At 38.2% G+C, this 20,030-nt stretch overlaps 1 protein-coding gene across 1 annotated transcript; it reads left to right on the plus strand.

Annotated features, from left to right (window-relative positions):
• Nucleotides 1-15,715: 15,715 nt before the first annotated feature.
• rpl5a (ribosomal protein L5a) lies at nt 15,716-19,802 on the plus strand. The gene is made up of 8 exons (XM_026946360.3): nt 15,716-15,850; nt 16,285-16,354; nt 16,495-16,610; nt 16,780-16,914; nt 17,471-17,673; nt 18,338-18,515; nt 19,415-19,503; nt 19,625-19,802. The coding sequence occupies exons 1-8, from the start codon at nt 15,848-15,850 to the stop codon at nt 19,725-19,727; spliced, it is 897 nt and encodes a 298-aa protein (XP_026802161.1). The 5' UTR covers nt 15,716-15,847; the 3' UTR covers nt 19,728-19,802.
• Nucleotides 19,803-20,030: the final 228 nt, after the last annotated feature.

Here is a 20,030-nt window from a genome sequence, read left to right on the forward strand (position 1 = left end):
ATTTTTGCATGACTCAAGTTGATGGAAACAGATTAGCATTTCCTTAATTTGCAAAATTGTGGAATGAAAACTCATTCTTCATCTAATCTCTGCGTTAATGCCCGGAGTAACAGTAAAGCCGTACAGTGCATGCATTATCTAAAAGTTACAGCGCAGAGAATGTAAACGTGATGATCAAACGCTCTCATCAGTCAGAACAGGAAACCAAAGCTCACAGTGAACAGACGCTATCACTGCAGCGAGAGGTCGGGCCTCACTCTGAGCGTATAAACCAGCTCTCTCACACACACACACACACACACACACACACACACACACACACACACACACACACACACACACACACGGCTGATGGTAACTCTTTGCTGCTTTAGAGAATACGTGATTGAAATAGCAGCAGAGTCGCTGTGATAAGACCTTGAGGTTTCTGAGCACTCGACTCTGACGGATGGACTGACACCGTGAGAAATGTGCAGCCAATGTGTCAGAGTTATTTCTGCAGTTCAGCTTGGAGCTCTGTACGATCTAAATAAAAGCACAGCGGCATTTATCGTGACGTTTAGCACCACACACATGTGAATTAAACGGAGCTGTAATAAACCATCAGTTAGACATGCGTGTGACTGGCTAGAACCGTTAGAATAAACTGATTAGAAAGTACGGAAAACACTCAGTGTTGTGTGGTTAAAGGAAAATAATCAACGATGGGGTGGTGTGATGAAGCGGAGTTACTGCTATCAGTTGATTATTTCCCTACAACAGCACGTTAGTGTTTAAATGCAACTACAAACGGATAAAAAGTAGGACATGTCACTGCTTCACTAAATAAATAAAATTGTTGAGGTGTAAGAAGAATTAATGTTGTGGAACATCCGTGAAGTGAGTTCCTGTTCTCACTTACGTTATAGCAGCTATAAACAGCCGTTCCCTCCCCAGCCTTGACTTTCTCTCCCGAAGTTAATTAGACCCAAAAACAAACCAAAAAAAAAATCTCATCTTACTGAGAAACTGCAAAGTGTCCTGAAGATGTCTGAAAAATGTACAGCTTTACGCTGGAGACTCCTTCCATAAACATTAAATAAAACATCTCCTTACAGAAAACTTCATATCAACAATTCTTTGTTACTGTTGTTCTTTCGGTTGCTCCTGTTAGGATTCACCACAGCAGATCATTGGTCTGCATGTTTGATTTGGCAGGTTTTAGGCCGGATCCCCTTCCTGATGCAACCCTCCCATTCTATCCGGGCTTGGGCCCGGTGCTGAGAGTACACTCCCTGTGGCTGGGTAAGTTCCCTGCCCGGGAATCGAACCCGCGCCGCTGCGGTCAGAGCACTATACAAGTCCCTGTGAAAGAGCTGTTACTATAGTAACAATAACATTACAGCAAGCGCATTAATATAAACCTGTGCTACTGTCAGAGCTGCTGTTACAGAAAATTAATCACCACCTGACCAATCAAAATCCAGAATTCCACACTGCAATAACTGAAGATATGAGGCTGAGCAAAAGGGTTCTTTAGGTGTCCCTCTGGAGGAACCGTTAAATGTTCGAGTTTTTCCAGAACGGATTCCAAATAGAACCATTTTTGGAAGCCAAGAACACTTAATGATCAAATAAACGCTTAAAGAACCTAAAAGGAACCAATTTACCAAAATACCAAGACGCTAAAAGTTAAACTCTGACAGGTTCTAGATATTAAGAGTAAAATAATGGCTAATAATTCTACATAGGACCCTTTCTTTCTGATAGGAAAACACTGTTATAGGATTCTACATTAAAGGTTTTCTTCAGAAAGACAAACTTGGACTCATTAAAAGATCACATTTTTTTAAAGAGCATGGGTACAATGTGTTAATTAGCATTTATAAAAAAAAACTAACTTAGCACTGATGAGGGAAATTGAATTAAGCTACTTGTTACTGTGATCAGCAGTGAGGTTTGTTAGCTATAAAAGTACTGATAAGTAAAACAGCGCTAGAAAAATGTATTGGGATGCAATTTAGCAAAAACATTGTAATATTACAGCTTCATAACCACCAGGTCCTAGCAATAACTACGCTATTCATCAGTAGAGAAACGTTCAGATGGAAACAGTCCTAGCTTGCCGTGAGTTTATCAGCTCCAGAACGTTGGAGTCTGAGGTCAGCGTCTCTGAGGGAACCCCAGTGCTCCGTCGAGATAGGGAACGATTTACGGCACAGGAACCTGAAACCGCAGGACCGTTCTCTTTCTCTCTCTCTGTTCGTCTGCATGGCGCAAAACACACTCCAGTAAATCACCGGGTTAAAGGAAAAAAAAGGACGTGTCAAACTAAATTAGCAGATTTAGTTAGAAGCTACTGAGAAATGAAATACTATTACCACTACTGCTACTAACAACAACAACAACAACAACAACAACGATTCCACCTAGCAAATTACCCAATGCTACAATTAGTAACAACTACTGCGCACGGCTGAGGTGGTAAACATTTACGTCACAGATTTTGAATGGAAAAAATGTTTTAAAATTCTAAAATACTTCACAATTTACCTACAAAATTTCAAAAATAAGTGCATTCAACAAAAAGCCAATAGAAAACATAAGATGAAATCTACAAAAACTAATTTAATTTGTTTTTGCCCTGAACCTCTCAAGACTACGTGTTATCATTGTCAAGTAAAACTGGTTCATTTTCAGTTCAAAGGGGTGTGCAAACTTTTGCACTCAACCGTACATCAAAATGGACCCAAATGAACAATGTGCAGAATTAATTCAACAACTGGTAGGTGAATTAACACTTTACTAATAATAATAATAATAATAATAATAATAATGAAATTGTAATAACTATGTGGTAGCAAAGTTGCAACATCAATTTAAAAATATATATATATATATATATATATATATATATATATATATATATATATATATATATATATATATATATATATATATATTAAATAATGAGCAATTTTTAAACCACAAACCTAAATGACTGTAACTGCAGTACTTAATATTTTATTAATATTATAATTTTATTTCTGGGTCTTTTTTTGTTTGGTATTCTTTGTAAGAGTGTTTATTAATACATTTATTCAGCTGAATAAATGAATAAATCTATTTAAATATTTTAAAAGAAATAAATCTAAATAGAACTTTTTTTTTAAAACACAATCTGTCTTTATATTTCAAAAACGGACCTTGTTTACAAGTTCAACTCTTGTAATAAATCAGGCAGCTCGTATTGGACTTCTGGAAGGCAGCAGAGCATGAAGCAGCAGTAAAGGAGGGGCTGTTTTTTTTTTCTTCTCCCAATCAGCTCGACTCATCGTGACCCTTTGAACAAGGGTTTCTGGTTGTAAATCTAACAAACAGCTCAGAGCCACAAATCTCACGCAGGCTGACGTGTTGAGAGGCCATTGTGCAGCTCGGAGACAATGCTCTCTCTCTCTCTCTCTCTCTCTCTCTCTCTCTCTCTCTCTCTCTCTCTCTCTCTCTCTCTCTCTCTCTCTCTCTCTCTCTCTCTGCTTCGTTAAGTTTTGCTGAGCTGATCACTGCATGCAGCTATTGGAAAATAATCAACTTCAGGGTGGTAACAGTAACTCCACTCCATCACACCAGCCTGTCGTTGATCATATTCCTCCAACAGCACGACACACAGCGTTTTATTCCTTACGTTAACATTATGCAAATTGAAAAACTCTGCATTAGGAAGGCTGCAGTAATTCAGTGGAAAAGGGAATATCTTGTCATTTATCATTTGTATAAACAAATGGCGTGCATTTAATGTTTTCCAGGATTTAAAGGTGATTTTTAAAAGTGTTTACAGATGTATAATTCTCAAATATCATAAACACCTTAGATAAATACCAAGTCTGATTTGCAGTATGATGGATCTGGCTCATTTCTGCATTTCAGGTTTTTGTTCAAATTTGCCGGCCAAGAAATAAGCTCCGCCCCCAGCCAGAACATGGACTACCTCAGCTGTGTGTTTTAGGAAAATTCCACTTATATAATTACAAACAGTTTCAAGAGGGGGTCAAGTGTCAGGGTGGGAAAAAACTATATATATTTTTTAAAAATAAAATATATATAAATATATAAAATATATATATTTTTTAATGGCAATTCACCTCACAAATAGCAGAGGGCTCTTTTGTTTAAAAAAGATAAATAAATAAATTTAAAAACCTGCTCCTCTAAATGTAATGAAACCTGGTGTGAGAACTCATCGAGTACTTTCGTGTCCTTTCTTGCAGTTGATGGCCTTGTCGTATTCACACAGCTCACTCAGAGCCGCGGTGTTGCTGCAGCTTGTGAGTTTAGGTGCTGGTTTTGCAGGACAGGAAACAGGAGAGCTGCTGAACTCTGCACTGTGACTTGGTCATCTAAAACATTCAGCAGCAAACGGATATAAAAATTAAAACTAAATCTGTGGCCTTGTCACAGGAAAGTGTAGCGCGTGTAGAGTGTGAAAGAGTGTGAAAGAGAAGTGCGAGAAATGTGGTCAAGCGCAACACCATGCACATCTAAATTTATATTCTGCCTCAGCTGTAACTAAAGATGAGAGAAATCATGATCTTATCTAACGCATCAAGTCAAGCGTCTAATAGAAGCAGCGGTACAAGAACAGTAACACTGACAGAGGAACTTAACAAATGATTTCTTTTTGCGAACTGATTTACTTGAACTGATTCACGAGTGAAGGACAAATGAAGATTTGGCAGTGCTGTTAAACTGGATTTGTAAATAGTCTTAAACCAGTCAGACTCAATGAGAATAAAATAAGTCTGACAAAGCCACTTGAATGGGTGGGGTCCAGACCAAGCCCCATGTTGGGCAGAAGCCCCTGAATGAGCAGAAGCCACATGTTAGGAAAAGCTCCATGACTGGGCAGGAGCTTCTGGGCAAGCAGAAACCCAATAAAGAAGCCAACGTTGGACAGGAGCTTCTGGATGGGCAAAGTCTCAGGATGGGCAGCTACCCCTAGTTTGAGAAAAGCCCCATGTTGAGCAAAAGCCTCAAAAGCCAGTAGCTGTATGTGGGGAAAAGTCTCTTTAGTGTGCAGAAGCTTCTGGATTGGCAAAGTCCATAGTCAAGCAGAAGCACCATAAAGAAGCCACTGACAGGGCAGAAGACCTTGTTTGGCTAAAGCCCTATGATGGACAAAAGCCCCAGGAATTAGAGGAGCTTCTGGATGATGTCTCATGATGGCCAGAAGCCTTGTTAAGCTGAGGTATGAGTATTTTGGTTTGTGTTAACTAGCTAACACCCCCCCCCCCCCCCTTTTCTTGTGCACACATCGACAGAACTGAGCTACCTAGAAGAGTTCTATAAACTGGTGTAAGGAGGAGAAAAAAAAAAAAAAAGTGTAAGGAAAAAAAAAAACCCTTGTGCATTATTCCTGGATGCTGTTCGGAGAGGTGAATCGAATGAGTCAATTCAGCTCAACCGGCAGTTCAAAAGATCCGAGAAGTGAGTCATAGTAAAGGGACTCATTTGATCCAGGGTCCGATCCTTTACTAAAGCAAAACTTATTTTTGTGCGTTTGGAAAACATTTATGCATCTGTAACGAAAACTCCTGTGGCCTTGTCAGGAAAGTGTCGAGCGCAAACAACAAGCACGTCTAAATTTGCGTTTTACCTCGGCTGTGACTTAAGCGAGAGAAATCATGATCTTATCTAATGCACCGAGTCACTGTGGGTGTGTAACTGTCTAATAGAAGCAGCGGTAGAAGAATGGTAATAACGGAGTGAAGGACACAAGTGAAGGACAGATGAAGATTTGGCTACATTTTTAAACTGAATTTGTAAATGAAGTCTTAAACCACAGCCAGACTGAATGAGAATAAAATAAGTCTGACAGTAAAGCCACGTGAATGAGTGGGGTCCAGCTGCTGCCCTGCAGACCAAACCCCATGGTGGGCAGAAGCCCCTGACTGCCACATGCTGAGGCGAAGCTCATCACCCATCCAGCTCACTCAATCATGAGGTTTCTGCCCAACATGTGGCATTCAGGGGCCAAATCCTCATGTCCTTCATTTGTGAATCAGATCACAAAAAGAATATATATATATTTTTTTTATTTGCTCCATCACTGTTACCGTTGTTTCTATTAGACAGTTACACACTCACAGCGTGAGTGTGAGCATTAGATAAGATCATGATTTCTCTCGATTTCGTCACACCCGAAGTAGAATGTAAAATTAGACTTCAATTCAATTCATTTTTATTTGTATAGCACTTTTTTACAAAGGTCATTGTCCCAAAGCAGCTTTACACAAACAAAAGTAAAGTGAAGACAAAAGTAAAGTGAAGACAAAAGTAAAGTGAAGACAAAAGTAAAGTGAAGACAAAAGTAAAGTGAACTTGCTTCTTGGTTGTAAATTTTAGATGCATATTTTCCAATAACATAAAAATAAGTTTTTCTTTGGTCAACAATCAAATCCTGAATCAAATGGCTCCCTTTACTGTGACTCAGTTCTTGAATCTTGAACTGCCAGTTGAGCTGAATTGACTCACGTGATTCATCTCTCAGAAGCGCATCCAGAAATACTGCATAAGCCACAATGTGGTGTTTTTTCCCCATATATACCAGACTGTTGGTATACCATATATCCATTTGTGTAAAAGAAGAGTGTGCAAGCGTGCTTTGACGCATTTTCGGGGGTGGGGGTGGAGAAGGGGGGCATAGTAGCATATGCTTTGGTGGCTCACTGAGTAAATGAGTTAACATTAGCTAGTTAATACAAACCAAAATGCTGATACCTCAGCTTAACACAAGGCTTCTGCCCATCATGAGGCTTTGCCCATCCAGAAACCCACCCAATTATGGGGTTTCTGCCCAACAAAGACTCACGATAGGCAGAAGCCCCTGGTTTAAGGAAAGCCCCATGATGAGCAAAGCCCCAGTGCTGGCAGAAGCCAATGTCAGGCAAGTCTCATAACGGACAGACGTTCCACATGGGCAAAGCTCAAAGGCAAACAGAAGCCCCATAAAGGAGCCTCTGCCTCAGCAAAACACCTTGTCTGGGTAAAGGCCTCTGATAGTCAGAGGCTCCAGGAGGTACAGGAGCTTCTCGTTCATGATGGGCAGAAGCCCCTAGCTTGGGAAAAACACCAATACCAAAAGAATTGAAATGGCTAGAGGAGTACCGTAGGCTGTAAACCCACAAGTTTGTGGCTTATGCAGTATTTCTGGATGCTGTTCTAAGATTAATCAAATGAATCAATTCAGCTAAACTGGTAGTTCAAAAGAAGCAAGTGAGTCACAGTAAATGTCATGCGATTCAGGGTCTGACCTTTGAGCAAACAAAAAACTTGCTTTGTGTCCAGATGTTTTGTGTAAAGATACATGCCCAAATCATTATATACCTGCTTTAAATGAGTGTTAATCTAATTTCTAAACAAACTATATTGAAACAATTCCAACTTCTGACTTTGGGATTTTTTTGGGACTCTACCAAATAAATAAAACAATACAATTCCTTGTGTCATTTAAGCCATCTTTGAGTCAACTTGATGTCACTCTGAGCTTTTCTGAAGCCAATCAGAAGCCAGTAATAAGTGAGAGGTAACCAGCATGTGACTATCAGTAGCCAGCACACCGAGATATTATCACCATTTCCTGGAGTTTCACCCAACAGGCCCAAGTCACCCACGTCCGAGTTTAATCAGACACGCACACAACCCCGATTTAGCCCTGAGGAACAGTTGTGGAGGAGGAAGAACCATGTAATTAACCACCTCTGCTGGTTTAAAACAGGGAATGAGGTCACTCTGGACTGTGGCGTTACCTTTAGCTGCTCTTCCTCCGAGATACAGGACAGAACTGCGCAGGTTCTTCGGAGTCACTTCCTGCAGACGTTCTCTCTGGACGTGTGTGATGGCTTCAGCTGGTTATTGCAGTCAATAAAATAAAAGTTTGTTACAATACTGCAGGAGATTTTTTTTTTTTTATCTCACTAAACTCCATTGCTAACTGAAGGGCACCATTTCTAATGTTAAAAATAGCTGTGGGTTTCCACTTACAAATTAGTAAGTTTAACGTGAAGCTATGTAATCATCTTGTATCACTTTCAGAACAATTCCAGCTTTGGAATTATTTAAAAAATAAATAAATAAATAAATAAAAATTACAAAACAATTAATACAGTTATAAGATTCAAGCTGAGGTGTTATTTGATGGTGCTTAAAGCGGCAGTAAGCAACTTTTGGCCATTTGAAAAGTTAGCACAAGTCAGTGTGCTAAAGTAGTCACGACTTGCCAAACACATCTTCCAACAATGTAATTATCTGCTGTTATCGTCGGCGTCTTCATATTTCTATAAAAAAAAAAAAACTATTTGCGGATGCCTTTGACGATAACGAGCACAGCTGAGGACTAGGCGAAATATTTTCGTCATAATAGTTACTGTTAGCTAAAGTAAGTACAATAAATTCCACACACCCTCCCTGCCTGTCTCATTCAAAATAAGTGAGGGGTGAATAAATTACGTCTCATGTGAAAATCAATTCCTGGATACCAATCAGATTTTCGTTTAATTGAACTGAATTTTTTTTTTTAAAGGTGCAGTAAAATACCCCAGGGCTGGATCTAGCAACTATCATTGTTTTCTTTGCATTATTAATATTAGGTTAATAGTTAAATAGAAACATTGAATAAAAATGAAGACAGGAAAAAAAAAAAAAAAAAAAAAAAATGTGTCTTACACCTTTGTTAAGGTGTTTACAGCTTTATTCTAAAGGCTAAAGCTACACCAGTGCTGCTTAAGATCCAGTTATGTACCTTGAATTATTTTTAAGTCTTTTATAGACACATAGTAAAGACATGATGCACCCTCGATGGTACCACCCCTAAGACGAGGAAAAGTACAGCCTGGTATTTGGAGAGTAACGCAAGAGGCACAGAAACAGAAAAAATGTTAGTAGTTATTAGACTGACTTGGCATGAAACTATTTTTTACTTTAAAAATGTGAATACGCTTATGCACAAGCTCAGACCTGTGGAAAAGGACAACAGCTGTCCAGTATGAGCCGAGTAAAAGGGGCCAAAAAGAGTGCAAGTGTGCCACCTACTGGACATTTGCAGTATTGTTGAAACAGAATTACTGCATCAGAGAGGTCATCAGTAAGCCTTATCCGTACATCAGAGACGTCATGACGTGAAATAAAACTGCATGAAAATCAAATGTACCGTGTTTGTAGCTGCAGCACATTTGTAGCTGGGCGTGTTCCTCTAAACTGTGTGTCCATCAGCTCCTCCTGCACGTCTCCACGTCTCTCACCCCACCACGTCCCTTCTGATGCTCCTGAACAAAGAATGAGTGCTTATGTGTTTGTGGTAGATCCCCATTCTGCTTTTTTTAATAAATACAACAATTATTTTACGTGTGTGATGAATCACTGAAAGGTTCATGAGCTTGGTTTGTAGTGCAACATTCTGAACATCATGATAAAGCTGACTGACTAAAGCAGTATTAGGAAGCACTTTCTTTTTTAAAAAATAAAAATAAAAAAAATAATTAAAAAAAAAGTGAACGTGTCAAAAAAGCTGTTCAACAAATGCAAGTTATTCTCTTACAGCTAATAATTTCATCTATTTTAACATACTACAGAAATACAGCATTGTTGAATTCTGGATTCTGATTGGTCAGGTGGTGTTGATTAATTCTCTATAACAGCAGCTCTGGCAGTAGTGCAGCTGCAATCGCTGGTTTGTTCCAATACGTTATTGTTTCTATAGTAACAGGTCACGTACAGGGACTTGTACAGCGAACACTGCACATAAACGGATTTAAAAAAAAAAAAAAAAAACATCCGTGCACAATCATTGATAAGTTCTCTGTGAAACATTTACTGAACATTCAAGGAAGGAGTCTCCAGTGCCAGCGCTTTGTAACAGTCAGAGGTAAAGGATCTTCAAGATTCAGCAGTTTACACTTTATGGTTTCTCAGTAACTCGGTAAGTCCACTACATTAAATGTAACTAAACTGATTTTTTAAAAAATAAGACTTGTCATTCTTTATTTAAAATTGTAATTTTTGGCAAATTGCTGTGGTATAAGAGGAATAAAACACTTGGGGATATGCTGTTATAGGAAAATAATCAACTATGGGGAGATAACTAACTCTGCTTTATCACATCACTCTCTTATTATTTTCCTTTAACAGCACCACACTAGAGTTTTATTCCTTAACATATCCAACACTATGTAAATTAAAAATATGCATTAGGATGGCTGTGTTAGTTCAGAGAATAAGGAAATATCTTGTGAATGTATCGCTTATAAATGTTGGCTTAACCTCATTGTTTGCTGGGATTTAAAGGTGCAGTATGTAATTTTGTAATTTTGTAAATTTATAATAATGAAATAACATTGTAGATACTTTAAAAACAAGTTTCAGCTTTTCGGGATTTTATTTAAGAACTTGTTCAGCCCAGAAATGAGCTCCGCCCCCATCCAGAACCCCTACAGGCGACCTCAGCTGGGTGTGTTCTCTTAAAAGGCAACTTGCAGCACAAACAGTTTCAACAGAGAGTTTTTTGTTTCCAAAATGCCTCTGGTGTTTCTAGACGTTTTACATACTCCAGATGACTTGTGATTAGGCTGCAGGTCAGGTCTCATTCTGATGACTCTTCCATGCAGATCATTTGTTTGTGCAAGCAACACTGAACACTAGAACCGTACACCACCACCACTCCTGCATCATCTAAACCTTCCTGCAGGTCCTTTGCTGTGATTTTGAGGTTTTGCTTTGGCTTCTAGTTCAGTATACAGGCAGTTCTATCTGAGAGTTGTCTTGGTTTTCCGGACTTTGCCGTGACTTCCACAGATCCCCTTAACTGCCATTTCCTAATGACATTTCAGAAAGTCTGAGCTGGAAGCACTCTGGAACAACTAAAAACAATAACGAATTCAAAAGTTGTTTCCTTGTTTTCCCCATTTTCATTAAGAAACGAAAAACAAATGAATGCAATATACACAGATCCAAGGTCACAATAAATCTATTTTGAGTAAGATATTCTTGAATAATAAGCATTAACCATGTAAACGAAGGAGGAGAAAATGCCTAAATGTAGCCTAACGTAGTGGAATAAACACTCCAAAGTTGCTGTACCTGAATAGGTGGGAACAGTCGGAGGCCGAGTGTGTGGATCTCTGCATTTCCGCCTCCAGCCATCGGGGGCAGCAGGCTGTACACCTGCACCTGCAGTCTCAGGCGCTCGTCTTCGCCAGGATGCTCCGCTGCACCGGGGTGTTACAGGAGACAGCGGCTCATGACGCATGTACGCACCTGTAACACACAAAACACCTAAATCATAGAGTACATCAACAGTTACACACCGGTTTACAAGTTTAGTTTTTAAAACACACCACCAGTATTTTTTTTTTTTTAAAGACCACCAGCACTTGTTTTTAAAGACCACAGTCACTTTTGTTTGTTTAAGACCACCAGCACTTGTTTGTTTTTAAAGACCACCAGCACTTGTTTGTTTTTAAAGACCACAGTCACTTTTCTTTGTTTAAGACCACCAGCACTTGTTTGTTTTTAAAGACCACCAGTCAGAGAAACCGCGAAGCGTGAACTCGTCTGTCCTGAAGATGTCAGAAAACTTAAAGTTACAGCTTTAACTCTGACTGTTACACTTAGCCCTGACACTGGAGACTCCTTCCATAAATGTTACATAAACAGCTCCTGACAGGGACGCTTACTTCTCCACTACAGCAGCTAGATTTCGAAGTTGTGTTTGACAGACATAATATAAAACTAAATACACAACATAACATTCCATCATTCCTACAAACTACAGCAGCTACATGTAGTGTTAAATACGATTTAGATTTTTAACTTTTACAAAGTCAATTTTAACAATGAGTGTTACAGATGTTAAAACCAAATGCACTAAATAACATTTTAGTATTTTTACATACTACAGTGACTCAGTTTTAAAGTCCGATTTTGTTAGTTTATTTGCAAAAGAAGATTTTTATTAACTTGATTTTTAAGCAAAACAAATTTCAAACTGAACAAGCTACATATTAAAAACTAAAAGATAGAGAATTCTATTATTCCTACAAACTATAATGTAAATATATAAAAAAATTGAGAAAACACTATTAACTGAGTAAGTTGCACACAAAACCTTGTGTACTACATTACAATCCATTATTCTTACTAACTACAGCATGTACAGCTTCAGTATTTTAACAAGATTACAACTGTTTTAAATTATAAGATTTAATTTTGCTTTGTTTGCAAAAACAAAAATACAACAAAAACAAAAAACTATATTTCTTTAAAAAGCAGGAGTTAGACATGTAAAGCCAAACACACTTTATATCACTTGTTTCTACCTACTACAGTTTGGACACTATGCAGGAAAAACTGTTGGAAAAAAATTCCAAAATAATTAAATTTATTTTCTTTTTTAAAATGTGTAACTTTATTTTAATGTACTGTTTTTTTTAACAGCACATAGATTCAGAAAAAAATAGAATTCTGTTAAATTTTAAAACAAAGATTATTTAAATCAAAAAATAAGTAAATCACTTTTAACTGAGTAAGTTACACACAAAACCAAGTGCACTACATTACAATCTTTTATTTGTACCAAAGAAGAAAAACTAGAATTTAGAAATAAGTTTATTTAAAGTTTAACTAATATATATATATATATATATATATATATATATATATATATATATATATATATAGTAAGGGTTACACATGTAAAATGAAAATTATGCATTAAATAGTTAAAAAGAATTATAGAGTTTGTTTATTTGTTTATTTATTTTAAAATCATTATAAAGTAAATACGGAAGTGAGAAACTCTAACACAGAAAATGCCTATTTTCAGGGAAAAGGCTAATAATTCAACTGATAAGAGCATAAAGCTTTAAAAAAATTTAATGAGATTAAAAAGTGTGTTAAATATTTACCTTGTAAAGCCTGAATAGGCGCCATGATGATGATGATGATGATGATGATGACGACAACAACAACAACTCTTTCTCTGAACTTGAACAAACCGCGTCTTCTTCGTCCCATTTATTCGTCTTCTTCTGCTTCTTCTTCTACGGCAGGTGGCGCGCCGACATACAGCTCATTACTGTCACCTAGTGGTCTGGTGTAGCGACGCGCTGTACTGCGCATGCGTTAACAGTAGTCAAATCCAGGTTTATTTGGCTATTTTTAGCGTTTTGAAGATTTTTTAATGATACATCAATAAGGTAAAATAATGTTTAATAGTTTACACCTCAAATATAATTTCTATGACTGAATATTTCGTAAATTGTTGAAGTTGTTAAATATTTATTTCACTATTTACTTGTTAATTATTACTGATATTATACAATAAAGACAAAAATAGAAAATACTGTTTATTATTGTTGTTGTTAAATATTTATTTCACTATTTATTTGTTAGTTATTGTTAATATAAAATAAAGACAAATACAGAAAATACAGATTATTATTATTATTGTTGTTGTTGTTGTTGTTGCTAAACATTTATTACACTATTTATTTGTTAATTATTGCTGGTCTAGATGCATTAATTGTAGAGTTAATTAAAAAAAATACATGTATTGCATTTACATAATTAACTCTTTTACTAATTGTACACTAATTTACCTATTAATATTACTATTTACCTTGTTATTGTGTGTGTGTGTGTGTGTGTGTGTGTTTATTGATTTTTTTTTCAGTTAATCCAGTTTATTTATTGCAATATAATATAAAATGTCTGCTTTTTGACAACTAATAGCTTTTTTTTTTTTTTTTTAGATCAGCTTTTATTAAATCATGTACAGGATGAATACAAACTTGTACGTCACAACAGCAGAAGCAATAAAATAAAATTGTGGCAGGGGTAAAATTACAGTTTACAGTAAATTAAATAAAAGAAGTGCCTCATGTGTCTTTCTTGACTTTCTTTTTTGTTTTTAAAGCAGATCCATATCACTTAACCTTGTTTATATACTGTGCAAAAGTTGGCTTAGCTTTAGTGCAGTTTCTCACATGGATGTGATGCTTCCCAAGTAAAATAAACAGCTGTGTGATAAGTGTCGTGGCAAAAACGTCTTCAATAAAAAAGACTTCCAAAGACAAGGGGTTCTGGATGCCAAAAATCAATAGACTTTATTGAATCAAACAACAATGTCGAGATGGTCTGCAGAGCATCATTTTATTTATATCAGAAATGTATTCGCTGCATATTTCAGCATGCAGATGGAGTTTTCTCTTTTTTCTTTTAATCACACACCTGATTCTTGCCCGAATTATTCCACTGTCCCTTTATCTTAGTTTTAACCGTGGTGAGAGTTCAGTCAGTTCATTTTTTAAAAACAACATTAGCCTTCAAGCACTAGCCATCATCTTAAAAAAAAAAAACACACCACCTACAAGTTCACACCAGTTTGTTCTCACAGAAATATCCGTGTAGGATCATAGGCATAAAGTCACTCTCTAAATGTACTAGAAATGGTACAGTGTAGTATATAAGTGAAGCTCTGAAAGTTAAGGACTTGCTTGAATACATGAGGTGATTTAAGGTCACATTTCAATACTGTTGCATAGATACTGAGTGATAAATGATATTGATATAGATATAGGAAATTCTTCCATATAAAGTAATGAACACTCCTGCAATTGGTGTTGTCATGTACAAAAATTAAAATTACATATTGCAAATCAATTTGTATCAAAGAACCAAAGGTTCTTGACAAAAAGGTAGAGACATCTGTCCAAAAAAAGACATTTGCGAGTATACACACTGGAGGAAGAGATACACACTGGAGGAAGAGATACACACTGGAAGAAGAGATACACACTGGAAGAAGAGATACACACTGGAAGAAGAGATACACAATGGAAGAAGAGATACACACTGGAAGAAGAGATACACACTGGAGGAAGAGATACACACTGGAAGAAGAGATACACACTGGAAGAAGAGTTACACACTGGAGGAAGAGATACACAATGGAAGAAGAGATACACACTGGAGGAAGAGATACACACTGGAAGAAGAGATACACACCAGTTTCTTTTGCAAGCTCACAAAGTCAAAAAGGAGGTCGTAAGGAATAATATTACTGATGGCGGCCTTGGAGTTGTTGATTTTACCCTGTTCACCCACGTTATAAAGTAAATTGGTTAAGAAGATTCATTTAAAAAACAGACTTGATATAGAATATCCTCATTTTTTAAAAATGTATTGAATTTTTGTTACTTTGCCCTTTTTCAGTTGGTAAATTACTCAATAAATTAGCAAAACATCACCAACAGGCCGTACTGTCACGGTTACTGATTCAGAAACAGAACGTTTCACCTCATTGATGTTATATTTGGAATAATCAAAATATTGTTTACAGAAATAAGTCACTGTTTTTTGATAGTTGTTTTTTAAATGATATTTAGCAAGTTGATAGATAACCATCACCAATTCTATTAATTTTCACAGAATTTTATGACCAATTCTGTTCATTATTAGAATTCTCTAGAAAGTGAGATTTTGGGGCTTCACAAAGTACACAATTTTTGTTTTAATTTTTATTTAATTTTATTTTTTAAATGTTTTAAATTCCTTTTGGTTTTAAAACTCTTCTGAAGGGAGAACAAGCCTGTAATCCTATCTTTTTGAATAACAGTATTTGAATATAAAAAAAGAAATCCTAAAAATCTCGCTGTACTTTTCCCTCCACATCACAAGATGGCGGACTCGCTGCTTCCGGTCTGTTTTTTCTACTTCCGGTTGCCGGTTGCCTGCCTCTTCCTTTTCCTCAGTGCAGCGGGAGCAGTATCGGAGTCTGAAGACTTCATCTCCTGATTAAAGGAGAAAATAACGATTAAAAATGGTCAGTAAACAAAGCCAACACATAAAATATCTTCTTTAATAGACAGTCGGGCATCTCGCGCACGTTACAGTGTAATTTGAGCGCGGATGAAGAGTTTAATTTCACTCGGATGATGTCGGATTATATTTTAAATCCGCTCGCTGTGCTTCTGTTCGAGCTCTGAGTTTAATGGCAGCGGCGTTTATTATTAATTATTATATGTCTAATAAAGTTTTACTTGTTTCCCCCTGTCACTGGACAAGAGTGAATTAAGTAAAGAAATCATTTATGCACGTGCACCATTCATTTAAAGCTTAAAACCAGGCTCACTTCCGGGGTGGCCGTGACGTCAGCAAACACGTGCGCGCGTGACAGCATAATAAGTCTCGGTGATGATTCTTTTATATATTTATAAGTTAATGACTTGTTTGTTAAATTGTTGTGTGTTTTTTTAGGGTTTTGTCAAGGTGGTGAAGAGCAAGGCGTATTTCAAGAGATACCAGGTCAAGTTCAGGAGGAGGAGAGGTAATCAAGTCATTTCTTAGTTCATTTTATTTATTTCAGAAATGTATTCGCTGCATATTTCAGCATGCGGTGGGTTAAAGGAAGTTACAGAATGCAGTGCAGTGATATACACGGTAACTGATGCGGTTGTTTTCCTGCAGAGGGGAAGACGGACTACTTTGCCCGCAAACGCCTCGTCATCCAGGATAAGAACAAGTACAACACGCCTAAGTACAGGATGATCGTTAGATTCTCCAACAGGGATATTGTTTGCCAGGTGACGTTGGTTAATAAACCTTTTAAACGTAAACATATTGTTGTTAGTAAATTTACAGCTTCTTGTGCAATTTCTTGAGAGCTGATATGTTGTACGTGTGCCGTTTAGTGTTATCGTAACTGATCTTGATATAAAGTCATTAATAATGTGTGTGTGTGTTTGTTCGCAGATCGCATATGCCAAAATTGAAGGCGACGCGATCGTCTGCGCTGCTTACTCTCACGAGTTGCCGAGATACGGCGTTTCTGTGGGGCTGACCAACTACGCCGCTGCCTACTGCACAGGACTGCTGCTGGCACGTCGGGTAAGAACTGTTCCTGTTCCCTGAGAGCCATTCCCGGTCCCTGAGAGCTTTTCCCTGAGAGCCGTTCCCTGAGAGCCGTTCCCGTTGTTCCCTGAGAGCCGTTCCCGTTGTTCCCTGAGAGCCGTTCCCGTTGTTCCCTGAGAGCCGTTCCCGTTGTTCCCTGAGAGCCGTTCCCGTTGTTCCCTGAGAGCCGTTCCCGTTGTTCCCTGAGAGCCGTTCCCGTTGTTCCCTGAGAGCCGTTGCTGTTCTCTAAGTAGAGAATAAAACACTCTGTGTCATGCTGGTACAGGAATATAATCAGCGACGGGGCAGTGTGACGACACGTACTTACAGAATTTACAGTGAACTATTCCTTATATAAAGAACATATTTTCTCTTCTGTTTCTCCTGCTGTTGATAATTATTAACAATAATTAATTTGAAACCACAGCATCTGCTTATAACGTCTTATTTTTAGAAGACAACATTTAGTAAAAATACTGTTTTGTTGGTTTTTTCTTTGAAAAGTGTTTAAAATCAGCTTCTAACCAGTGCTGTTGTTGCTGTTCCTCTGCAGCTGCTGAATAAGTTTGGTCTGGATAAGGTGTACGAGGGCCAGGTAGAGGTGACGGGTGAGGAGTTCAACGTGGAGAGCATCGACGGCCAGCCGGGAGCGTTTACCTGCTACCTGGACGCCGGGCTCACCAGAACCACCACCGGGAATAAAGTATTCGGAGCCCTGAAAGGAGCAGTGGATGGAGGACTGTCCATCCCACACAGGTCAGGACACAGTGTTTTTGCACATGACTAGTAGGTACAGTAAAATCAGATCATGCTGGCTCAGAGAGGAAATCTTGGAAGCAAGAGATTTTTTGGGTCTGAGCAACAAAGTAAGCAAAAGCTGACCTAGAGAAAGAAGGAATAACGTAGCGAGCGAAAGCTTACTGAGCAAGCGAAAGCTGACCTACAGAGTAAAGTGAGAGTTGACCTAGAGCAGAAAGCAGCCAAGCAAGCGAAAGCTGACCAAGTGAGCGAAAATATAACCTACAAAGTGAAAGCTGGTTTAGCAAGCAAAAGTGAGCGAGAGCTGACCCCGAGAGCAAAGTTGACCTAGCGAGCAAAAGCTGACTTAGCAAGTGAAACCCAACCTAGAACGTGAAAATTAACCTAGCGATTCTGACCAAGCGAAACGAAAGTTGACCTAGTGAGTAAAAGCATAAGTTAGCGATCAATGATCTAGAGCGCAGAGACAGAGAGAGTGAATGACAGTCTGACCAAAACAAACACAAGCTGAACAACTGAGCGAATAAAAGTCTGACCCGGAGAGTAAACTCTGACTGAGCGAATGAAAAGCTAACCTAAATGTTACATTTTATACATAGATTAGACACGTTATCTACTGTACGTCGCTCAGGCACTCACGCCTCCTCTCCGTGTTTTTCAGCACTAAGCGGTTCCCGGGCTACGACTCGGAGAGCAAAGAGTTCAACGCCGAGGTTCACAGGAAGCACATCCTGGGCCTGAACGTGTCCGAGTACATGAGCAGCCTGATGGAGGAGGACGAGGAGGCCTACAAGAAACAGTTCTCCCGCTTCATCAAGAACGGCGTCACACCTGATTCGGTAAGAGGAACACACACACACACACACACACACACACAGCTTCTTGATGATGAGCCTCTCTGCACTGAGCGGGTGAAGTCGATCCTTCAAACGCTCAGCTGATGTAATGCAGCGATTTCAAGACGGGGCTGAGAGAAGCTTCACACACACAGGCAAAAAAAGTTTCAATTCTTCACCATTCCTGAAAAATAACATCATCTTTTATTTTAAGATGAAATATCGTTTCTTAAACCTCTTAGTAATAGCAGTATTAATTAGGGCTAGCTGATGCGACCTTAACGTCAATCTCGTGATAAGTGATGGTGTGATACACTTTTCTGAGATATCTTTTCAAAACTTGATTAGAGAAATGTTGTTAATGTTATTAAACACATCCACTTCTGTGTCAAGGATCCGCCCCGTGTCAAGGCCGAGCGATTGTTTCATTGTTTATAAAATGTTCTGGCGTTCCATACGGAACTAAGATTTGGGAAGAACAATTTTGAGGAAATATGAAGAAGAAAAAAAAAATCACATTTTGTTTGATTAAAATTGCTGATACGACCATTACACTTTTCTTATATTTATTTACAAGTTTTATTATACCATTGTAATATAACCAGCAACTATTTTCTGCCAAAACATTAATACTGAATCTTGCTTAATTAATGATTGATTAATGATTAGTTGTTAATTAACACCGCCTTAAAATTAAAATGCATGAGTGAAGATCTTTTAAAACACATCTTCAGAAGCATCGTATATCAAAAATGGATTATATTTAAAGTATCTTTATAGTTCTGTTTCGTTTTGTTCTGTTTTAGCAGGACGTTCAGTTTCATTCAGACATGCTGATTAAGGGTTAGTTGCTGTAATAGTTGTGTGACGTGAATGTGTGTGTGTGTGTGTGTGTGTTGCAGGTGGAGGAAATGTACAAGAAGGCTCACGCTGCTATTCGTGAGAACCCGGTACACGAGAAGAAGCCCAAGAGGGAGGTGAAGAAGAAGAGGTGAGTTCCTGAGTTTCATGGTCTCGTTGCCATCATGCATGTTTTGTGTGTTTAACACTTTGTACTGGAAAAAAACACCGCTAGAAAAATACTGAGTTTTCTGGAATGTTCTGTGTCTCAGGTGGAACCGTAAGAAACTGACTCTGGGCCAGAGGAAGGACCGCGTTGCCCAGAAGAAGGCCAGCTTCCTCCGAGCTCAGGAGGCCGCCGCCGAAGCCGAATAAACACGCGGACCTTCTCACACTGCTCCAAAGAAAATGTGTGCACCTTTCTCCAAATAAAAGATTTGGGAAAAGTAACGTTGCGTGCTCATTGTGTCCCCAGCTAGCCGTGTTCTTCACTACAGATCAGTGCACACCGCTTCTCAAAATGGCGTCCGGGGTTTTCCTCAGGTGTCCGTGAAGCACAGCCAGCGTTCCTGGCTTCTTCTTTTCCCCCCTTACAGTGGTGTAACTCTCATCTCATTATTACTACAATTCTTCTGGGCATCACGGAGTTCATGTAGCTCAGTTTGACTCGTCAACAAG

Source organism: Pangasianodon hypophthalmus, chromosome 21 (genome assembly GCF_027358585.1).
Source record: "Pangasianodon hypophthalmus isolate fPanHyp1 chromosome 21, fPanHyp1.pri, whole genome shotgun sequence".
In the NCBI taxonomy this organism is placed as follows: domain Eukaryota; kingdom Metazoa; phylum Chordata; class Actinopteri; order Siluriformes; family Pangasiidae; genus Pangasianodon; species Pangasianodon hypophthalmus.

Bases quoted from the DNA above. Each gene is read 5' to 3' on its own strand.
- rpl5a (XM_026946360.3), top strand. The intron at 16,355-16,494 runs GTAATCAAGTCA...GTTTTCCTGCAG, and splicing joins CAAGTTCAGGAGGAGGAGAG to AGGGGAAGACGGACTACTTT. The intron at 18,516-19,414 runs GTAAGAGGAACA...TGTGTGTTGCAG, and splicing joins ACGGCGTCACACCTGATTCG to GTGGAGGAAATGTACAAGAA.